At 41.1% G+C, this 17877-nt stretch overlaps 1 protein-coding gene across 1 annotated transcript; it reads left to right on the forward strand.

Moving 5' to 3' along the window:
* Positions 1-439: 439 nt before the first annotated feature.
* On the forward strand, positions 440-8035 carry aamp (angio-associated, migratory cell protein). The gene is made up of 11 exons (XM_063466332.1): positions 440-730; positions 834-977; positions 1071-1190; positions 2034-2173; positions 2252-2396; positions 2624-2707; positions 4202-4317; positions 4406-4500; positions 4589-4679; positions 5021-5175; positions 7450-8035. Exons 1-11 carry the CDS (start codon positions 640-642, stop codon positions 7523-7525), a joined length of 1257 nt encoding a protein of 418 aa, XP_063322402.1. The 5' UTR covers positions 440-639; the 3' UTR covers positions 7526-8035.
* The last annotated feature ends 9842 nt before the right edge of the window (positions 8036-17877 follow it).

Genomic DNA, 17877 nt, shown 5'->3' on the forward strand with positions numbered 1-17877 from the left:
TTAAATAAAATCTTTCTGAGAATTTTAAAACAGTAAACTAGGTAGAGATATAAAATTAACTGACCTAATTTTGGGTCTACAGACGTTTTAATCATTTATTTTCAAAAAAAAAAAACCCTTTATTAATACAGTGTGTAGTGTCCCCATGACCATTAAAATGATTTTATTTTATCATTTTATCCATAGAAAATTAAGTAAAAACTAAACTTAACTTAATATAACTGTACAAATAAGTGTTCTCAGACAAGATCCCCACGGGGACTTTACTATACAATTACTTGTATTAAATTATTAATTTTAATTTTGCTAATCCTGCCGGTCAGCCAATATTTTCCCGCCACGTTGTGTAATTTTGCCAATGGCGCCATCTTGCGGATTACATAGTGAACGACGCTTTATGCGAGCGACTCGTCTACGTCATAAGTATGCGCCAGTCTCTCTAATCTCGACAACGTGAAGAAAACATGGGAGTCAGTTTTCCTTCTGACAGGTAGTTTCTTCTTTCTGAGGTCCTCGCGTCACTTAAACCGACGTTTGAGAGTCAGAGTGTCATTTTGAAGCTTACTGGGAGCTGCAGAGCGCGAGGCCGTTCAAAAGTCACGTGAACCGAGCTTTTTTTGCGGGTGTTTTGCTAGCAGCATGGAGAACTCCGAGGAAAGTGCCATTGAGCTCCACGGAGATGAGGAAATTATTGAAGTCATCGACCTGAACGACACGGAGCCTGGCCCAGGTGGGTCTCGGCAGCACCTGTCCCGTCTCCTCTCCCGTGACAGGCGGGACAATAGCAGAGATAGATCAGGTGACCGTCGTGTGCTGTGCTTTTTCTCTCGTAGATGATTTGGCTGATGACTTGGAGGACGTCGACTTCGATGACGCTGGAAACGCAGGTGATGACAATGACGGCTGGGAGACTGAGGACGAGATGGAGGCTGAAGCAGAGCAGGACGACAGCGATCTCACCTTCTCCAAACACACCGGTGAAAACCTCCCTCGTGTCTCTGCTGCTGCTCTCTGATTACTCCTGGCTGCTTAAGGTTTAAAAAGGTCTGACCCTTTTTTTTTCTGCCCAGGCTCGGTGTTCTGTGTGAGTTTGGACCCAGCGACCAACAACTTGGCTGTGAGCGGAGGGGAGGATGATAAGGCCTATGTTTGGAGGGTGAGCGATGGGGAAGTTCTGCTGGAGTGCACAGGTGAGTGTAGAGCTCAGAGGGTTGGATGATTTAGGGAAATCACTGTAGTGAGCTGGAACTAAAGACAAAGGCGGTTGTTTAGACAGGGGGTAGATTGGGGGTGATCACATAAAGCTTTCTACCATGGCAATTAAAACATAAGCACCAGCACAGCATGGTTAAAATCACAAAATGTTTGAGTTTAATTACAGTGTGATTTGGCTTCATTTGTGGACGCAGGTGAGGAGCAAACATGGGTGTCTTTACAAAAACTCTTCCTTTCCTGCTTTTCCAGACTTAAACACAATCCTGGTATTCTCAAATAAAACAAAAACAAAAGAAAATAACAAAAAACAGGGTAATTAGCATTTCCAATTACTCTGGGAAATAGGCATCAGCAGATACTAACAAGGGTTGTATCAATTTGGGGCTGGCTGTGGCTCAGAAGGGTGAACAGGTTCTGGTCCAAGCTTTCTTGGTCAAGATACTGAACCCAAAGCTGCTGCTGGTGCATACATCAGAGTGTGAGTGAAAGAAAATCCTCAAAGGCACAGACTAAAGCTCTGTATGAATGTGTGTGTGTGAATGGCTCAATGTGGCTTTGTGTGCTCTTCTAAAGTAGAAACGCACTAGTGCATTTATTTGCATAGCGTGAGCGCTGTGTTGACATCAACCATGTGTGAAATGTGTTCACACAAGCATTTTCAGATTGTTTACATAAAGATGTGGACACACTGTGATGTCCCAGATGGGCAGGAAAATGGCCAAGTATCTTTTCTGGCGACCTCAAGCAAAACAGGGAAAAAAAAAAATCATCATCTTCATTATGCTCAAAGCTGCTCTTTGCCCTCTGTGCCTACACAGGTCACAAGGACTCAGTGACTTGTGCCATGTTCAGCCATGACTCCTCCCTGGTGGCATCCGGAGACATGAGCGGCTTGATTAAAGTCTGGAAAGTAGAAACTAAAGAGGAGATCTGGTCCTTTGAAGTGGGAGATCTGGAGGTAAGAGTGTGTGTGTGTGTGTGCATGCGTGCGTGTGTGTGTGTGCGTGTGTGTAATAGCTGTTGCTTTCTATCTCAGTGGTTGGAGTGGCATCCCTGTGCTCCGGTGCTGCTAGCGGGAACGAATGATGGCAACGTGTGGATGTGGAAGATCCCCGCAGGAGACTGTAAAACCTTCCAGAGTCCGGCCTGTCAGGCCACCAGCGGCAAAATCCTCCCCGATGGTGAGAGATGGGATACAAAAAGTCACTCCACACAGTACCCACAAAAACCTGCCCACTTTTAACCAGAGTTAGAAAATTCTGTGTGAAAGCAGCTCTTGCTGTTATTTTGTATGCAATAATTTTATGAATGTGGTTGATGTGGATGAAACTGTCATTTTGTGCACTGTTTTACCTTTAATGCCCCTCAGTCCTCAAAAGTCATGTAATATATATATTTTCTCCTCCAGGTAAACGGGCTGTGGTGGGTTATGAGGATGGAACAGTACGCGTGTGGGACTTGAAGCAGGGAAATGCTATCCACGTCATTAAAGGTGGGTCTCACACATAGTTTCTTTTTATTATTAAGGTGATTTGTGAGTTTAATAAATAAGAAAACATATTAAGTTATATCTTGATTATAGGAAATTGATGGCCAGATGACGGAGGTGTGTTTATGAAAGAAGGTGTGTTATTGTGCATGTCGTGTCATGGTGCTGTTATGACTCCAGGGGGAGATGCAGCTGCCTTTAGTTTAGTTTAGATTCTGGATGAAAGGCGTCTCGGTGCTCTTTCCCACATTAAAGTTACATATAAACAGATGAAAAGCAATAAAAGTAGCAGAGAGTAATACAGATTTGTTGAGTTATGGCTCAATAAAAAGAAACAGCAAAACTAAGGTCTTCTGTAAATAAATTTGTAGCTTGTATTTGGAGAAAGTTGTTTAACATGTGTAAACAGTTGTAAACAACTAGGATGAGCAGCAGTAGTAAATGTTGATCATAATTCTTGGTTTAAAACAACAGTACTGTGTGAAAGTCTCGAGCCATCCCGAAATTTCTTTATATTTTCCTTCAAGCAGCCAGACTTTCTTGTCATTTGTCTTGAGCAATAGTTTTCCTCTTTCAAAGTTTTTCTTTGGATATTGCCTTTTTTTTCCTCACTCATTTTCAGTCCAGTCCTTGTCTCTGACTATTTCAAGAAGAATTTTTCCAAGCCCCTCATCACTGAATGATTCAAACACAAAAAAACAAAGCTCACGCAAGCGATGAACCAGCCATGTGTCAACCAGTTCTACACGTCCCTTATCTTTAGTCACTTTGTTGCTAGCAGTGTTTCACAGAAATGCATCAGTTGTTCTATTTCTGTGGTTTACTCTAAGAGAAATGCCAAAGATGATAAAGCTGGAGACAAACATAAAATAGTAGTTTTTGCGCCAACAAGGCGATTCCCAAAGAGCTATTAGGCGACTGTTTGGTACATCTCAGCATGGTGTGCAGTGTGTCCTATAAATTTAAGAAGACTTGACAAGTGGAGGATAGGAGAAGTGGCAGGCCAAAAAAATCATCTACAGCAGATAAGCAGCATGTGGAAGTCAAGAAACTGAACGTGAGAGAAGTGGCAGGTCTTATAGAGTGAGGCATCCAAAAGGACATCAGGCGAAAGATACAACAGTGAGTGTCTACAGCCGTCTGTAAAACACGGTAGAGGCTGTGTCATGGTTTGGGTCTGCATTTGCATTTCTTGAAAGCCTCTTTTTGCCAAGAACTTCATTTTCCAGCATGGCAGTGATCGCAAACATACTGGCAGTGCAGTAAAACCATACCTGTGTAGAAAAACACATAGTGGAACACTACCAGTCATGGATTGGCCTCCCCAGAGCCTGGACATCAACATTATTGACGCAGTGTGGGATCATGTTGACACAGAACAGATTGTTTTTACCTGTTTCTTTTTTTCTTTTTCTTCTAGCAGAATATACAGAAGTGAGCGGTGCTTCAAGACTTTTACTAAGATGCATGTAGTTTATGCTGTTTGTCTCCTAACAGGTCAGGATGGACACCAGGGGGCGCTAACCTGCCTGGCTTGCAATAAGGACGGCTCTCTGATGCTGACAGGTTCAGTGGACGGCTGTGCAAAGCTCATCAACATCACCACGGGAAAGGTGGGTGCCACAGCCAACCAATACCAAGCAGGCAGGAAGTGTAGTGAAGCAGATGCTTCCTGTGTCTGACCTACGTGTCTTTGTGAAGGTGGTCGGCACGTTCTCTGTGGAAGGAGGCAAAGGAAAAGGCTCAAAAGATGAAGAAGAATCGAACTCTGTGGAATCTGTGGGATTCTGCAACATGTGAGTGGGCTGCACACTCACAGTAATACAGAAACATATCAGAGCCTCATCTCCTCCTCAACCGTTTCACTGTTGTTGCCCTTTCCAGCCTGCCGCTCATCGCTGTCGCGTACTTGGATGGGACTCTGGCCATATATGATCTCTCGACGCAAGCCCTGAGGCACAGATGCCGACACGAGGTGAGAAGCGGCAGACAGCGGGACAGTTTGTGCACGTTTAGTCTGGTCCCGCCTGTGTTCATACTCGTTTATGCTCTGTGTCTTGTGGGGAGGCTTTGCAGTCATATCAGAAATCCTCCCAGGGTTAGGGAGGTTTGTTTGAAGGGATGTTGCTTGTGTGCAGATAATGTGACAGAGAACATTCAGTCAGGAAGCCATTCTTTGACAGTTTACCGAAAAAGGAGCTAAAAACATCAACTGTCTTTCCTCCAGTCTGTAATAAGCATTTACTCATTATGTTACTTTAAAACTGACGTTGGTGTCGCCTTTGCTGGCTTTCATCGCTCTTTGTGTTCCTCCAGGCTGGCATCGTTCACCTGCAGTGGGAAGAGTCTTCTTCTGTGGTGTCCACCTGCAGTTTAGACGGCGCGCTGCGTTTATGGGACGCTCGTTCAGGCAACATGGTGGCTGAGTACAAGGGCCACACCGCAGAGATCCTGGACTTCACCATGAACAGGTATGATTCCACAGCACACTGCCAGGACTGTGCCCTGCTCAAGGGCAATTAAGTGCATTAGAAATTAGGGATGTGCAGAAGTAGTCTTTCACTGGGAGGCACCAGAAAAGCTAGTTATTCTTATTTTGTGAATGCAGAACACAATTTCTGGCTGTGAGAAAGTATTTCCCCTTCCTGATTTAGTTTTATTCTTTTCTTTTTTTTTTTTTTTCCATATTTGTCACACTTACATGTTTCAGATCATTAAAAAATTTTTTTATGCGTCAAAGATAACTCTGACAAAGTGCAGTAGGCTAAAATATCCAAAAAAAACAACAACAACACATCATGCTACAATCCAGAGAAACAGCTGAGAAACAAAGTAATTTACCTATATCAGTCTGGAAAGGGTTATACATTTCTAAGGCTTTGAGGCTCCATTGAAACACAGAGAGAACCATTATCCACAAATGGAGAAAACCTGGAACAGCGGTGAACCTTCCCAGGAAAGGCCGACCTACCAAAGCTACTCTAAGAGCACATCAATGACTCATCCACGAGGTCACAGAAGAGCCCAGAACAACATCTAAAGAACTGCAGGCCTCACTTGTCACGACTGAGGTCAGTTCACGATTAAACAATAAGAAGAAAACTGGATAAAGATGGCTGCTTCACTGGTTCGGGACGACTTGCCATAATTGATGGAACCATGAATTCTGCTCTCTGAAGGATGAACAGAACGGCCATTAGGTCATGCTCTGAAGCTCAAGTTTGCTGAAGGATCACTGTTGCACTCACGTTATGCAGCAGAACAATGATGTGAAACACAGCAGCTAGTCTGCATCTGAATGGCTCAACGAAAAAGCCAGAATGAAGGTTTTGGAGTGGCCGAGTCGAAGTCTGGACTTGAATCACACTGAGATGCTTTGGTATGACCTTAACCGTTCATGCTCGTAAACCCTGCTGTCTGGCTGAATTTAAACAAGTTCACAGATGAGCATTTGAAAGATTTTGCTGCAAACAGACAACATGAGATCAAAGGAGCTCTGCATGCAGGTAAAACAAGCCATCCTGCAAAAACAAAACAAAAAACATCTGAGAAATTGCTGCAACATTAGCAGTGCCGAAATCAGTTTGTTACATCCTGAAATAGCAAGAAAGCACTGAACTCAGCAACTCAGCAAAGACCTGGACGTCCAAGGAATCCAACAGTAGTGGGTGATCACAGAATCATTTCCATGGTGGAAAGAAACCTCTTCACAACAGCCCACCAAGCGAACAACACTCTCCAGGAGGCAGGCGTATCGATGTAAAAGTCTACTGTAAAGAGAGAAGACTGCATGAAAGTAAATACAGAGGATTCACTGCAAGGTGCACGCAGCTCATGATGCAAGAACAGAAGGCCTAGATTTGACTTCCCTAAAAAAACCCATCTAAAGCCAGCACAGTTTGGGAAAACCAAGAAAACCTCTACCAGAACGATGTCAGAAAAAAAAGTATGGAGAAGGTGTGGAACAGCTCATGATCCAAAGCACACCACATCATCTGTAAAACACGGCTCTGTTCTGCTCTTCTCCACTCTGGTTCTCCCTGTGGAAATCCAGAGGTGAAAAGAGCAGCAGCAGCAGCAGAAAGACCCCACAGCGCACAGCTGACGTCATTGATGACAGATCATACACAGCAGGAGGAGCAGATGAGGTGGTTTGTAAAGCTACTTGAAGATGCATATCAAATTACATCATGAGTCCCCCCAGTATGAGGTTTTCCAGTTAAAGGCACTGAGATCAGCTTCAGCTCCAGGATTACACGAGTGTGAGTTTGAGCTGCTTGAACTAATGCTGTCTCTGATTGGTGGCATTAAAAAAACCAAACAAACAAACAAAAAAAAAAACCAGTCTCCTGCATACAGCCTGGTTATGAGGATAATCTGCCTGAGTCTGACTCCGTATGTTGTGGGGTTTTTTGTTTGTTTGTTTGTTTGTTTGTTTGTTTGACCAATGAAAGAAAAAACAAACAAAGTGAAGATCCATCATTGTCAGTTTCACATTTTGTGATGAATTACCATGGAAACCTCCTTATTGTTTCATTCCCCCCCGTGGTGACGAATAACTCAATAAACAAACGGCTGACGTTGCAACGCAAAACTCGGTTTGCCCAACTTGTTAAATCACTGAACTATTTATAATAAAAATCCATGTGAACTCAGCCAACTGTGAGCAGGGTTCAAGTAAATATTTACTGTGTTTGTTTCCACTGTCTCTTAATCACATCCTGGCTGTCCTCGTGTCTCCACAGGGAAGCCACTCTTGCCGTAACTGCTTCAGGAGACAACCAGGTGAAAGTCTTCTGCCTCCAAAGACCCGATCGATAAAAGTCGAGACAAAAGACAAACGAAAGAGAAGAGAGAATATTTTAGGAGATGAGACTTTGTTCCCGTTCACTTTTCTCCTCAGGATGTTAAAATGCTCTCTTGTGTGCTCTTGAATGATTCTAATCTGATTTTTGTTGTAGGACTGTAGCAACCAAAAGATTATTGTTACCTTTTTTTGGTTTTTTTGTTCTTTTGTCCTCATAGCACTTGATGTTTGTTTCATGGGCAGATGTTTAAGCCTCTTCAAGTAACTCTGAGATTCTTTAAAACAAACTGTTCTACACTATTTTTGTCCCAGAACACTTGTCATTGATAAGAAAGTCAAAGCGTTGATGCATCATAGTGTCCTGCCTCTGACATCCCCTGTTATGTTCTGTCCTCCAAATGAATTTAGAGATCAAACAATACAAAAAAAGAGGATGATGTGTGGTCTCAGCTCTCAAACACAGATTTTTTTTAATGTAAACTGAACTGTAAATACAAAAAATAAATAATATACTTTCTTCTTGGTAACCCTTAGAACTTGTTTCTTGTGTTTGCTCCAAACTTAGTTCAAGTTTCTTACATTTATCAGTGATGAGCTGCATGATGAAGCATGAGGTCATTTTAATGGGAAAGCCTGCGACTTACTGTAACTTCTTTTAGTTCAAGTGGTCTCTAGTTGGTTCAGTTTCATCTTACGTCTGTTTTATCTCGAAATCAGCTTAAGAAAGAGGAGGATGTGAGTCAGTCTGAACACGCCACAGCCCCCAATGAAAGCAGATTTTCCCCAAACTGCAGCCTAGATACTCCGATTTAAAATAAAAGCAGAAAACTTGACTTTGAAAAGCCAAAATAATTAATTTAGTTGTTTGAAGTTTAAAAACAGATTGGATAAAGTAGTTTAATGTCACCTAGGAGCCTTAAATCCTTCTGTCTGCAATGTAGCTACATGTATCTTATTCATTTTGTAAATAAACTTAACCATAGACATGGTTAATGTTAAATGTTAACCATATGGTATGGGGTCTTCACACACCCCCGTTCTCTACTAGCCATCGGGGCGGGGTGCTGGGAGGAGGTGTTGGCTGTCCGATTGGCCTCCCTGCTGCTGCCTGGGGCGGTCTGCTTGCCTCCACCCTGGGGGAAAGGGTCACATCTCTTGGGTCTGGGTGCCTTTTCCCCCTCTGGGGGCGAGGGTACCTGGACCCGGGGCATAGAGTATGTTTGGGGAGTATGATTGTGTGTACATATCCATGTATGTCTATTACTACGTTGGGTGAGTGCTGAGTGTTTGTATATATGTGCATGAGGGTGGGAAAGCATGTTTGTGTCTGTGTGTGCCTGTTTGTCTGTGTCTGTATGTCAGGTCGGGTCTTAGACTCCACCTCTCTGGGAACACCCAGGCCCTCCAAAGTGTGGAGGCCTATCTCCCCTCACCACACTCCCTGCCGGTACTGGTGGTTCTTGGTGTCCGGGGCTGGGCGCTCAGGTATACACCAGCTCACTCCCGGTGGCTACTTGGCGGGGCCTGGTGCCTGTTGCTCGGTCAGGCCTCTTCCGGGGCAAAGGGGGCCCTCGGGCCTCCGGCCTCGGGGCCTGCAACTCTGTTCACTCTGGCACAGCTGGCTGCCGGCAGAGCCGGCGGGCACGCCAGTGCAGCCCCCTCTAGCTTCTGCTCCGTGGCTACTGGGTGACCCCTCGTCTGGGGATCTCCTCAGCCCTTCCCAGGAGGGTGGCACGGATGCCCCTCCGGTGGTACTCCTTGGGCTCTCGCACTCTGGGGCCTCTGGATGTCTGGAGCCTGGATCTCCTCCATGCCTGCTTCATGCCCTGGGGGACGGGGCTATGGCCCTCCACACCCTCTAGCAGACCGTTACATGGAGAAACCTTCTGTATACAAGCGCGCTGATCCACACAGGTGTGCACACGGGTGTTCACTGTTCGTAGACATAAACTACACCTTTCTTAGCTGCTACTTCAAAGCACATTGTACGCTGTCTGTCCTGTGTGCTGCACAACAACATTCAATATTTAGTATTTACTGCTGTTCACACTTAGCTAGATTAACGTGATGGTGTTGTGTTTAGTATGTTGCTTTGTTTGTTTGTTTTTTTTGCTTGTTTTCTCTTCTTTTTCTCTCAACAGGTGATCCAGGAGATTTTTTTTTTTCTCTTTGTCTTTGTAAGTGCCCTTTCTCACTGTCCCTCTTCCCTTCTGTTTTTCTTTTCCTTCCTCTCTTTCTTTCTCCCTTTCCTATCCCCCAGTCATGTCTGTCCCATCTGTAACAACTGAAAATAAAATAAATAATAACAACAAAGTTTGATCAAATGGACCAATACGGCAATGCCATGATGATCCATCTGGCAAAATAAATCCATTTGGTATCCTTGTTGGTCTTCAGACAACAATTCTGACGGCTAAAGAACCAAATGGGACAGACAAAAAAAAAAAAAAAAAAATGTTAACCATATGTTAGGGCGATCGTGGCTCAAGAGTTGGGTGTTCGTCTTGTAATCGGAAGGTTGCTGGTTCGATCCCCGGCTCGGACAGTCTCGGTCGTTGTGTCCTTGGGCAAGACACTTCACCTACTGGTGATGGCCAGCAGGCTGTTCCAAAAACACACCATTTTTTCCCCCCAGTTTCTTCAGTTGAGTCAGTGAAAATCCCGTAGATAATACAGTTTGACAGGTAAAGTACTTTTTCACACCAACAATGTAAATCCCAAACAGCTATTAGCTGAAAACTTGGTGTATCTCAGCATGCTGTGCAACGTCTCCTCAAATTTTTTAGGAGACATTAGAGGACAAAAGCAGGCAGAAAAATCTACAGCAGATGAACAGTGCTGTATCTGAAAGTCATGACCTCAAGAAATGGGAAAAGAATCCAGCAAAGACCTGAAAGATGCATGTGGACCTTCAGCTCATCCATCTACTGTTCACTGAAGCCTCATCAGAAATGGTCTCAGTGGAAGGGTGGCTGTCAAGAAACCATTCTTAATGAAGGGAAACAGGAAGAAAAGACTGAAGTATGTACACAAACTGAACAGACTGGAAATCTGTGGTGGAGTCATGAATCCAAAGTTTACAGTTTTGGTTCAAATGGTGAACATAGGAGAGCAGGACAACAGTGACACGGTGGAGGCTCTGTCATGGTTTGGGGCTGCATTTCAGCCAGTGGTGTTGGAGATCTTGTGAAACCTGATGGAATTATGAAGAAAAGTAATGTCAGATATTGATCAATCATACGATACCATCTGGAAGATGTCTTTTTTTTTGGTACTGCAACGATCCCAAACATTCTGCCAATACATTAAACAATATCTGAACAGATAAAAACACAGTAAGTCATGGATGGTCCTCCCCAGAGCTTGGATTTCAGCATTATTGAGACAGTATGGGATCATCTTGGCAGCTATTTCTGGTGGAAGACACAGCTGGATGACAACAACAGGGCTAAGGTCCACTGGGACTTTAAGTTGCAGTCAAGACAGACAAGCAGCTGCTGGCCACCATAAAGACATAATGGTGGTTGACAAAGAGCAGAAGAGAAGAGTTGTCCCAGTGGACAGCAACATTAGGAAGAATGAGGTCAAGAAAAAGACTACACCAGGGACTGAAGGAAAAACTTGAACAGATGTCGAATGTAAAGTCCAAAGTGGTCCCAGTGGTAAGAGAAGTATTAGCAGTGTTGCATGAAAAAAAGAAAAAGCTCAGTTTAGTTTATGTGAAAGTTCTTGTAATAATTAAATTTCACAGTGAAACAAGTGGCTGGTTTTCAGGCACTTTAGTAGCCTGAACCATATTTTTCACAATCAGGAAACACAGCTGACCAGTCTCTCTGTTGCTTATTAAAATAAAAGGCCAGTTTGACCTTATGTGTTTACATTAGTGTGAGACAGAGGTCTATTACACACAAAGGTCATGAGGTTGTACTGCATTGCTGCATCTGCTAGAAAGTAGGGTTAAAGGATTGCAGGAGTGACTCACTGTGCAATCACGTATTCATGAGAAAAACATTCAGGAGTGAGCACTGAGAAGACTGGCTGGTTACCCAGACGTTAATAAAGCCCGCATCTTACTGAATCACACTGGTTTTCTCCAGTTCTTTAAATTCAGTTGTTCTGTTGTTTCTGCCCTCTGCTCCTCCTCTCCTCTCTCAGCCTTTCTTTAGGATGACGAAAACAAGCGTCAGCCAGTATCCTGCGCACAAGTGGTTCTTCCTTGTACCACAGTCCTGCAGTATTGTCTGTATCTGTGGTTATACATGAATAACTCACCCTGACAGGCAGTCAAACAGTTGCACGCATGAACACGTTTGTGCATTGTGGTACTTTGTTTTGGCAGATATGATATTGGGATTTAAACCAATGGAAAAGTGCTTTCATTCTCTTTTATATTCAGGTTATAAAGTATGCAGTACAAACTGACTAGCAGATCATTTGTCACAACAGTGTATTTGGCCTTACAGGTGCAGGAGGCCAAATACAAAGGCTAGATGGATTTCCACCTTTAGACCTTGATGGGGCCACAGTTTGATATATTAAATTGCAGGTGGTATTCTATGAGAAGTGCTGTGCTGACAACAGATGCTGAACAAATTGGCCGAGCAGAGAAAGGCAGGTGCTAATGCCAAGGTAAACATAAGTGGAGGAACAGGAGGCAAGTGACAAATCCATTAACAATACCACCTCACAAAGGCAGAAAGCAGTAACCACAGAAACCATCAGGGCAAGAAGAAACTTCAGGAATCAGTATATATATGAGCTACATAACCTCAATGCATTTTTCTTCCTTTTACTAAGAAAGGTTAAAAGTTGGCATGCAAAACTTTGTAGTACTCAATTTTAAGAGTAAGGGATGTGAAAGAAATTTACAAGCTGCATAATTTTTTTTAGATCTACATGTAGCATTTAAAAAAAAGTTATTAGAGCTCCACCCAATGTAGGTTTTTGTTACAGCTCCCCTAAATTAACAATATTGGTAATGAACAAAATCATTTTATCTTTTTGTAATTCACCAGTATATGCAAGCATTTTAATTTAAATGTTACAAGATATAATTATTGTTGCTATCCATGAATTTTCAAATTTACCGTTTTATAAAAAAGAAGAAAAAATTATAAAGAAAATTATTGTCTTTGATCAAGATGCCAAATTACAGTTATTTATTAGATTGGTGAACAGGAAGAATAATTTTAGTTGTTGAACGTTATGCATGATTAAACCTGCTGGCTCAAATTTGGGTATTAAAATTTATATTCACGTTGTTATTTGCCTTATAAGTAATGATGTATGTTTTAATTTTAAGTTTTTAACAGATTTCTAAAGTATTTATGTAAATTATATATGAATAGTTCATTGATAAATTATGCATATTAAAATATGCAAATTCTTGGTATTCTATGACAGTTCACATACTTACCAAGCAAGGCTAGCTTTTAGCTAAGGTAGAGTAGTTAGCTTTGTTACTTTTATTTTAACAGTATCATTTAAAATGTAGGTGTTTCATGTGGTATAACAAAGTGAGTTTCTATAGTGAAGAATTAAAATTGAGTTAAAAGTATTTTAAACATGAAAGTATTGACTGGTTTAGCCTAACCATCACTCAGCTAGCTAAAGTGTCGCTGCACATTGTTATTATATCACGATTTATCATTTTGTTTGTTTGTTTGTGTGGTTCAGAGAATTAGACATATTTATGTAATATCATTTATGGTAATCCAAAAATGTATGGTAATTGTATTTTGGGTTTGTAATAGAACTCTTTTACAAAAAACTGACTTCATAAGAAACAGAGCTTTTAAAGTGATGTCAATAATAGGCCTTTTTTGTATGTTGTTAAAATAATTCAAAATAAATGTTAGGTGAAAAAAATGACAGAAAGTGGAAGATGTAAAAAAAAGAAAAGTGACAAAACAAACAGAAAAGTTCTACAGAAGCCAGCATTGATCTCCTTTGCCAGCTGGGCACTATTATCCCAACCACATTACTTTTTTCCATTGTATATAATAATAAACCAGTAGATCATTGATTTAATGTTGAGTAGGATCTGGTTTTCCGAGAAAGCCAGGATGCACCATCTTCTCATTTGTTATGTGAAGATGTTGTGCTTTCTTGTCCTCTCTGTGTAGTGTCTCTCCAGATGTCCCGGGCCTCAGGAACGTTTGTGTTTAAAACCCATTATCTGATTGGAGCTCGTCCATCAGTACAACCCTAGGTCTGCACAAAAGTAGAAGGGAAGGAGGACTCTGTGTTTGGCTAATAAAGCAGGTCACTTCTGGCCTTCCATCCACCACTGTGTTTAAATATTATACATGTTTGACAGCTGTTATGAACTCTGCTGTATACGCTATTGTACATATAGGTCACATCATCTTATCTTACCATTTGTTTTGACCTACTTACAAGTACTGATGGCATTGCTAGGTACAATGACAGAAACGTGACAAAATGATCTGTTTATGTTGCTTTAAAAAAGAACACTTGTCTCTTTTTTTTGAGCAGCAATTAAAAAAACATATATCAAATAAAAATAACTTCAATGTATGGTTCGTTATACTGAAAACAATAGGAATATAGCTATTTCGTGCCAATAAAGTTAACACTATTCTCCTGTTGGTCAGTGCATCTGGCTGTTAGGATTGGCTAAAACTACATCTTGTTGTTGGAAACTTTTTATTTACAAAGTGAATATGATTTGCACCACTGGCCACTTTGTTGTTACATTAGTTCTGTTGCTCTTTAATGCAAATCCTTAATTAGCCAATCACATGGCAGCAAATCGATACATTTAAACATGTAGACATAATCAAGACCACCTGCAAAAGTTCAAACTTAGTGTCAGGAAGAAAGGTGATTTACATGACTTAAATGTGACATGGGTTGTTGGTGCCACATGGGCTGTTCTGAATATTTTACAAACTGCTGATATACTGGGATTTTAACACACAATCATCTCTAGCAACAAAATGTCCTGAAAAAGAGAAACTATAAAATGAGCGACAGTTCTCATGGTGAAAATGTGCTGCTGAAGTCAAAGGATAATGGTGTGACTGCTTTGAGCTGAAAGGAAGGTAACTCTAACCACTTGCTACAACCAACATTTGTAGAAGAGCATCTTTGAATGGACCACATTTCATTCCTTGAAACAGATGGGCTACAACAGCAAAAGAGTGGACCATACCACTTACAACTCCTGTCAGGTAAATGCAACAATCTGATGATACAATTATACGCAGGGTCATCAAAATTGGTCGATAGAGGACCAAAAAAACTATCCATGGCCTGATGAGGTTTTGCTGTGACATTCAGATTTGGTAAAAACAACTTCTAAGTATGACTCCATCCAGATAACTGGAGATGTAATGGTGTAGTGATATATTCCCTGCATGCTTTGGACCCATTGGTATCAACTGTGCCACAGCCTACCTGAGTAATATTGGTGACCACGTCCATCCCTTTATGACCACAGTCTTAATGACTTCCACTGGATAACGTGCCGTGTCTCAAAGCTCAAATGATCCCAAACTGGTTTCTTCAACATGAAAAAGATTTCAGTATAATCAAATGACCTCCACAATTACCAGATCTCAATCATATAGATAGAGCGTCTTTTTAAAGCACATAAATATTAAATAATAATAATATTAAAAAACAGGTTTTGTTATTCTGCTGACTGCAGGTTATTTAACTAAAAAGTATCACAAAGCACGAAGAGATAATCCAGGTGTATGTCAAAAAATAATAAGTGATATGTATAAAGTTATAAATTGATATATAAAAGAAACTGATTTAATTTCCTTATTTGCTTTAGCTAAAATGGAAAAATGGAGGTGGTTCACATGCCATGCCGGCTGATAGTAACCTGGAATGTTCTTATCGTTTTAAGGTTGCAGTGATAACAGTGTTATCCTCTTTCATTCATGTACAGTGGAGCAAAATAACTGGGTTGATTAATGTAAGGGCCAACAACAAATTGAATTAGTTGGTCAACGGTTAGTGGGCTCTGGGGCCTCATCCTCAGCAGCTCCTCCTCAGGAAAAGACACTTTTAGCATAACTGCCGCCTCCTCCTTTTAGAGTGCACTTCCCCTTTAAAGTATCAGAGAGGAAGCCACACACTTGGCTGCTCACTCTGCCTCTTTTTTAGTTTGTGGTTAGGTTTTGCAAAGGCTGCTGGGGTCAGGTTCACTGAAGAGATCTTAAAGGGTAAAGAAGTAGTAGTTTATGGTGCATCTCGTTAGTGTTTATAGCTGCTGGGTATGATATGAAGGATAAATAATAAGTTACCAGAAGAAGAGAGTGGACTGCATTAAACTTTAATTTTAAATTCTCCTCACAAACGATACATGACTGGACTATTCATCACAAAAAGGTAAAGGCTTTATTGATGCTTTTGTTTTTTTTGTTTCACATATTTTATGTGGCGTACTGACATGTTATCTGGTGATAATGCTGATCTGATGTGATCTAATATTTTTCTCCATTAAAAATCTACAGTTTAAAACAACACAATTTTATTTTGTGTATGACTGGCTTTGCTCCTGAGCGCTTTTTAATAGTGGAAAGCTCTGGAAAATGACTTGAAAAATAATTTCAAGAAGCCCTCAAAGCTTCTCAGAAAGCATTATAACACATTAAGGCGGTGTTGTTAAAAAAAATCAATGTGTTTTTGTGTATTCGCCTTTTAAGACCTTTTAAAGACACTGTTTGCTAAGACTGTAACAGGACTTTGATACCATTAAAGTCCCATCATCGAGTTTTTTTACATGTATATGAATGCTGGAAACATTCACGTGTCATACATAAAGTGCATTACTGTGTAAAAACTGTTGGATGGTTATAGAAAATACCCCTGTTTTGAACGGCTATAAAACTTTTATTTTCAAAGGATTTAAACCAGGTGATATAAAACATGCGTGCAGTACATAGGTGTGGTTTATTGTAGGTCACTGTGAGAATCTGCACATTTTCCCCTGACTATAAACTAACTGTGACAGGATATGCATCACTCTGTGAATTATAATACACACAAAAGCAGTTGTAACTGCAGAGTCCCAGCTGATGAATTATTAAATGACATGTGCCTCGTATCCAGCATTGCAGGCTACAGCTGTCGGCGTTTTTCTTGCTCATTTAACTTGCTTTGTGTGAGTTTTTTTTTAATGTAAACCACTTTGTCGGACTGCCGTCTAACTCAGCTGCTCACTCATACAAGAGAAAAATGCGATCTCTAGATCTGAATATAAATAGCAAGCGCGCTGAATGTAGCACAGCGTGTACTCACGCTAATTTCCTTTTCCACTTTTTCACTTTCTTGTCAACTTCATCTGATTGAAATGTGCTCAGATTTTCATTGCCTCTGTTTAGGTTTTGGAGGCGTTCCGACTTTTCCTTGGTCCTTCAGACCAAATTCCTCATCGGCCCTCCATAGAGGGAATAAATCAATTTAAATTTTACCTCATTATCTGCAGTAGGCCTGAGTTGCCTCTGGAGGTTTGTGGTGACCACGTAGGCTCAAATGACAGTTAAAAGCTTGAAATAACTTTTAGGTCTTACTTCACAAGTTTAAGACACATAGTCTTGCTTTAAGGCACTAAAATATGTGTCACTGAAAAACAAATGAGAAACTTTTAAATCATTTTTCTTACAATCCATTGTTGTGCAAGACTAACAAGGCATGGTTGTTGTTTATTGTTATCATAGTTAGGTTAAATTCTGGTTAGTTTTGCTTTTGAACTTATTTTATGTTGTTTCTAGTAGGTCTTACACTTTTTTACAGTTAATCCTTATCTACTCAGTGTTCAGGCATCATTCTCTTCCTGTTCTGAAACCAGAAAAGGAACCAAATTGTTAATAATTGATCTTTATTCACCTGCATTTCTTTCCCTTTCAAGCCTCCTTATGCTTCTCCACAAATAACAAACCGCATGTACTCCAGATAGGTTAGCAGATGCTCTTAACTGACATCAGACATGTAACTCTCACTTCTAACCTTTTTTTTTTCTTTTTTCAGTTTTTGTGGTCTCCTCTGCTTATACTATCATTGTTTCTCATTCCTTATAGGATACCTTGACAGGGTGGCTGCAGATGAGAGGAAGTTGAAGGAAGTCACCTACAATGGGTCAATCTGGGAACCGTTAGCTAGTTTGACTAAACATGGGGCAAACTCTCAGCGTGAATTAAGCTTAAAATGCTAACTTGCTGATATATGATAATAGGTGGTTTTGACATTGGTCTCCTAGTGGACTGTTTAATTGAAAGCACTCCAGTCCTGCTTACACAAGACTGGTCAGTGGTATTCAAACTACAAGCAGCTTATACCGGAAATCTTTTCCCCTGCTGACAGAGTCTGCATATTCATATGCAGATAT

The sequence above is a fragment of the Pelmatolapia mariae genome, linkage group LG23, assembly GCF_036321145.2.
Source record: "Pelmatolapia mariae isolate MD_Pm_ZW linkage group LG23, Pm_UMD_F_2, whole genome shotgun sequence".
In the NCBI taxonomy this organism is placed as follows: Eukaryota; Metazoa; Chordata; class Actinopteri; order Cichliformes; family Cichlidae; genus Pelmatolapia; species Pelmatolapia mariae.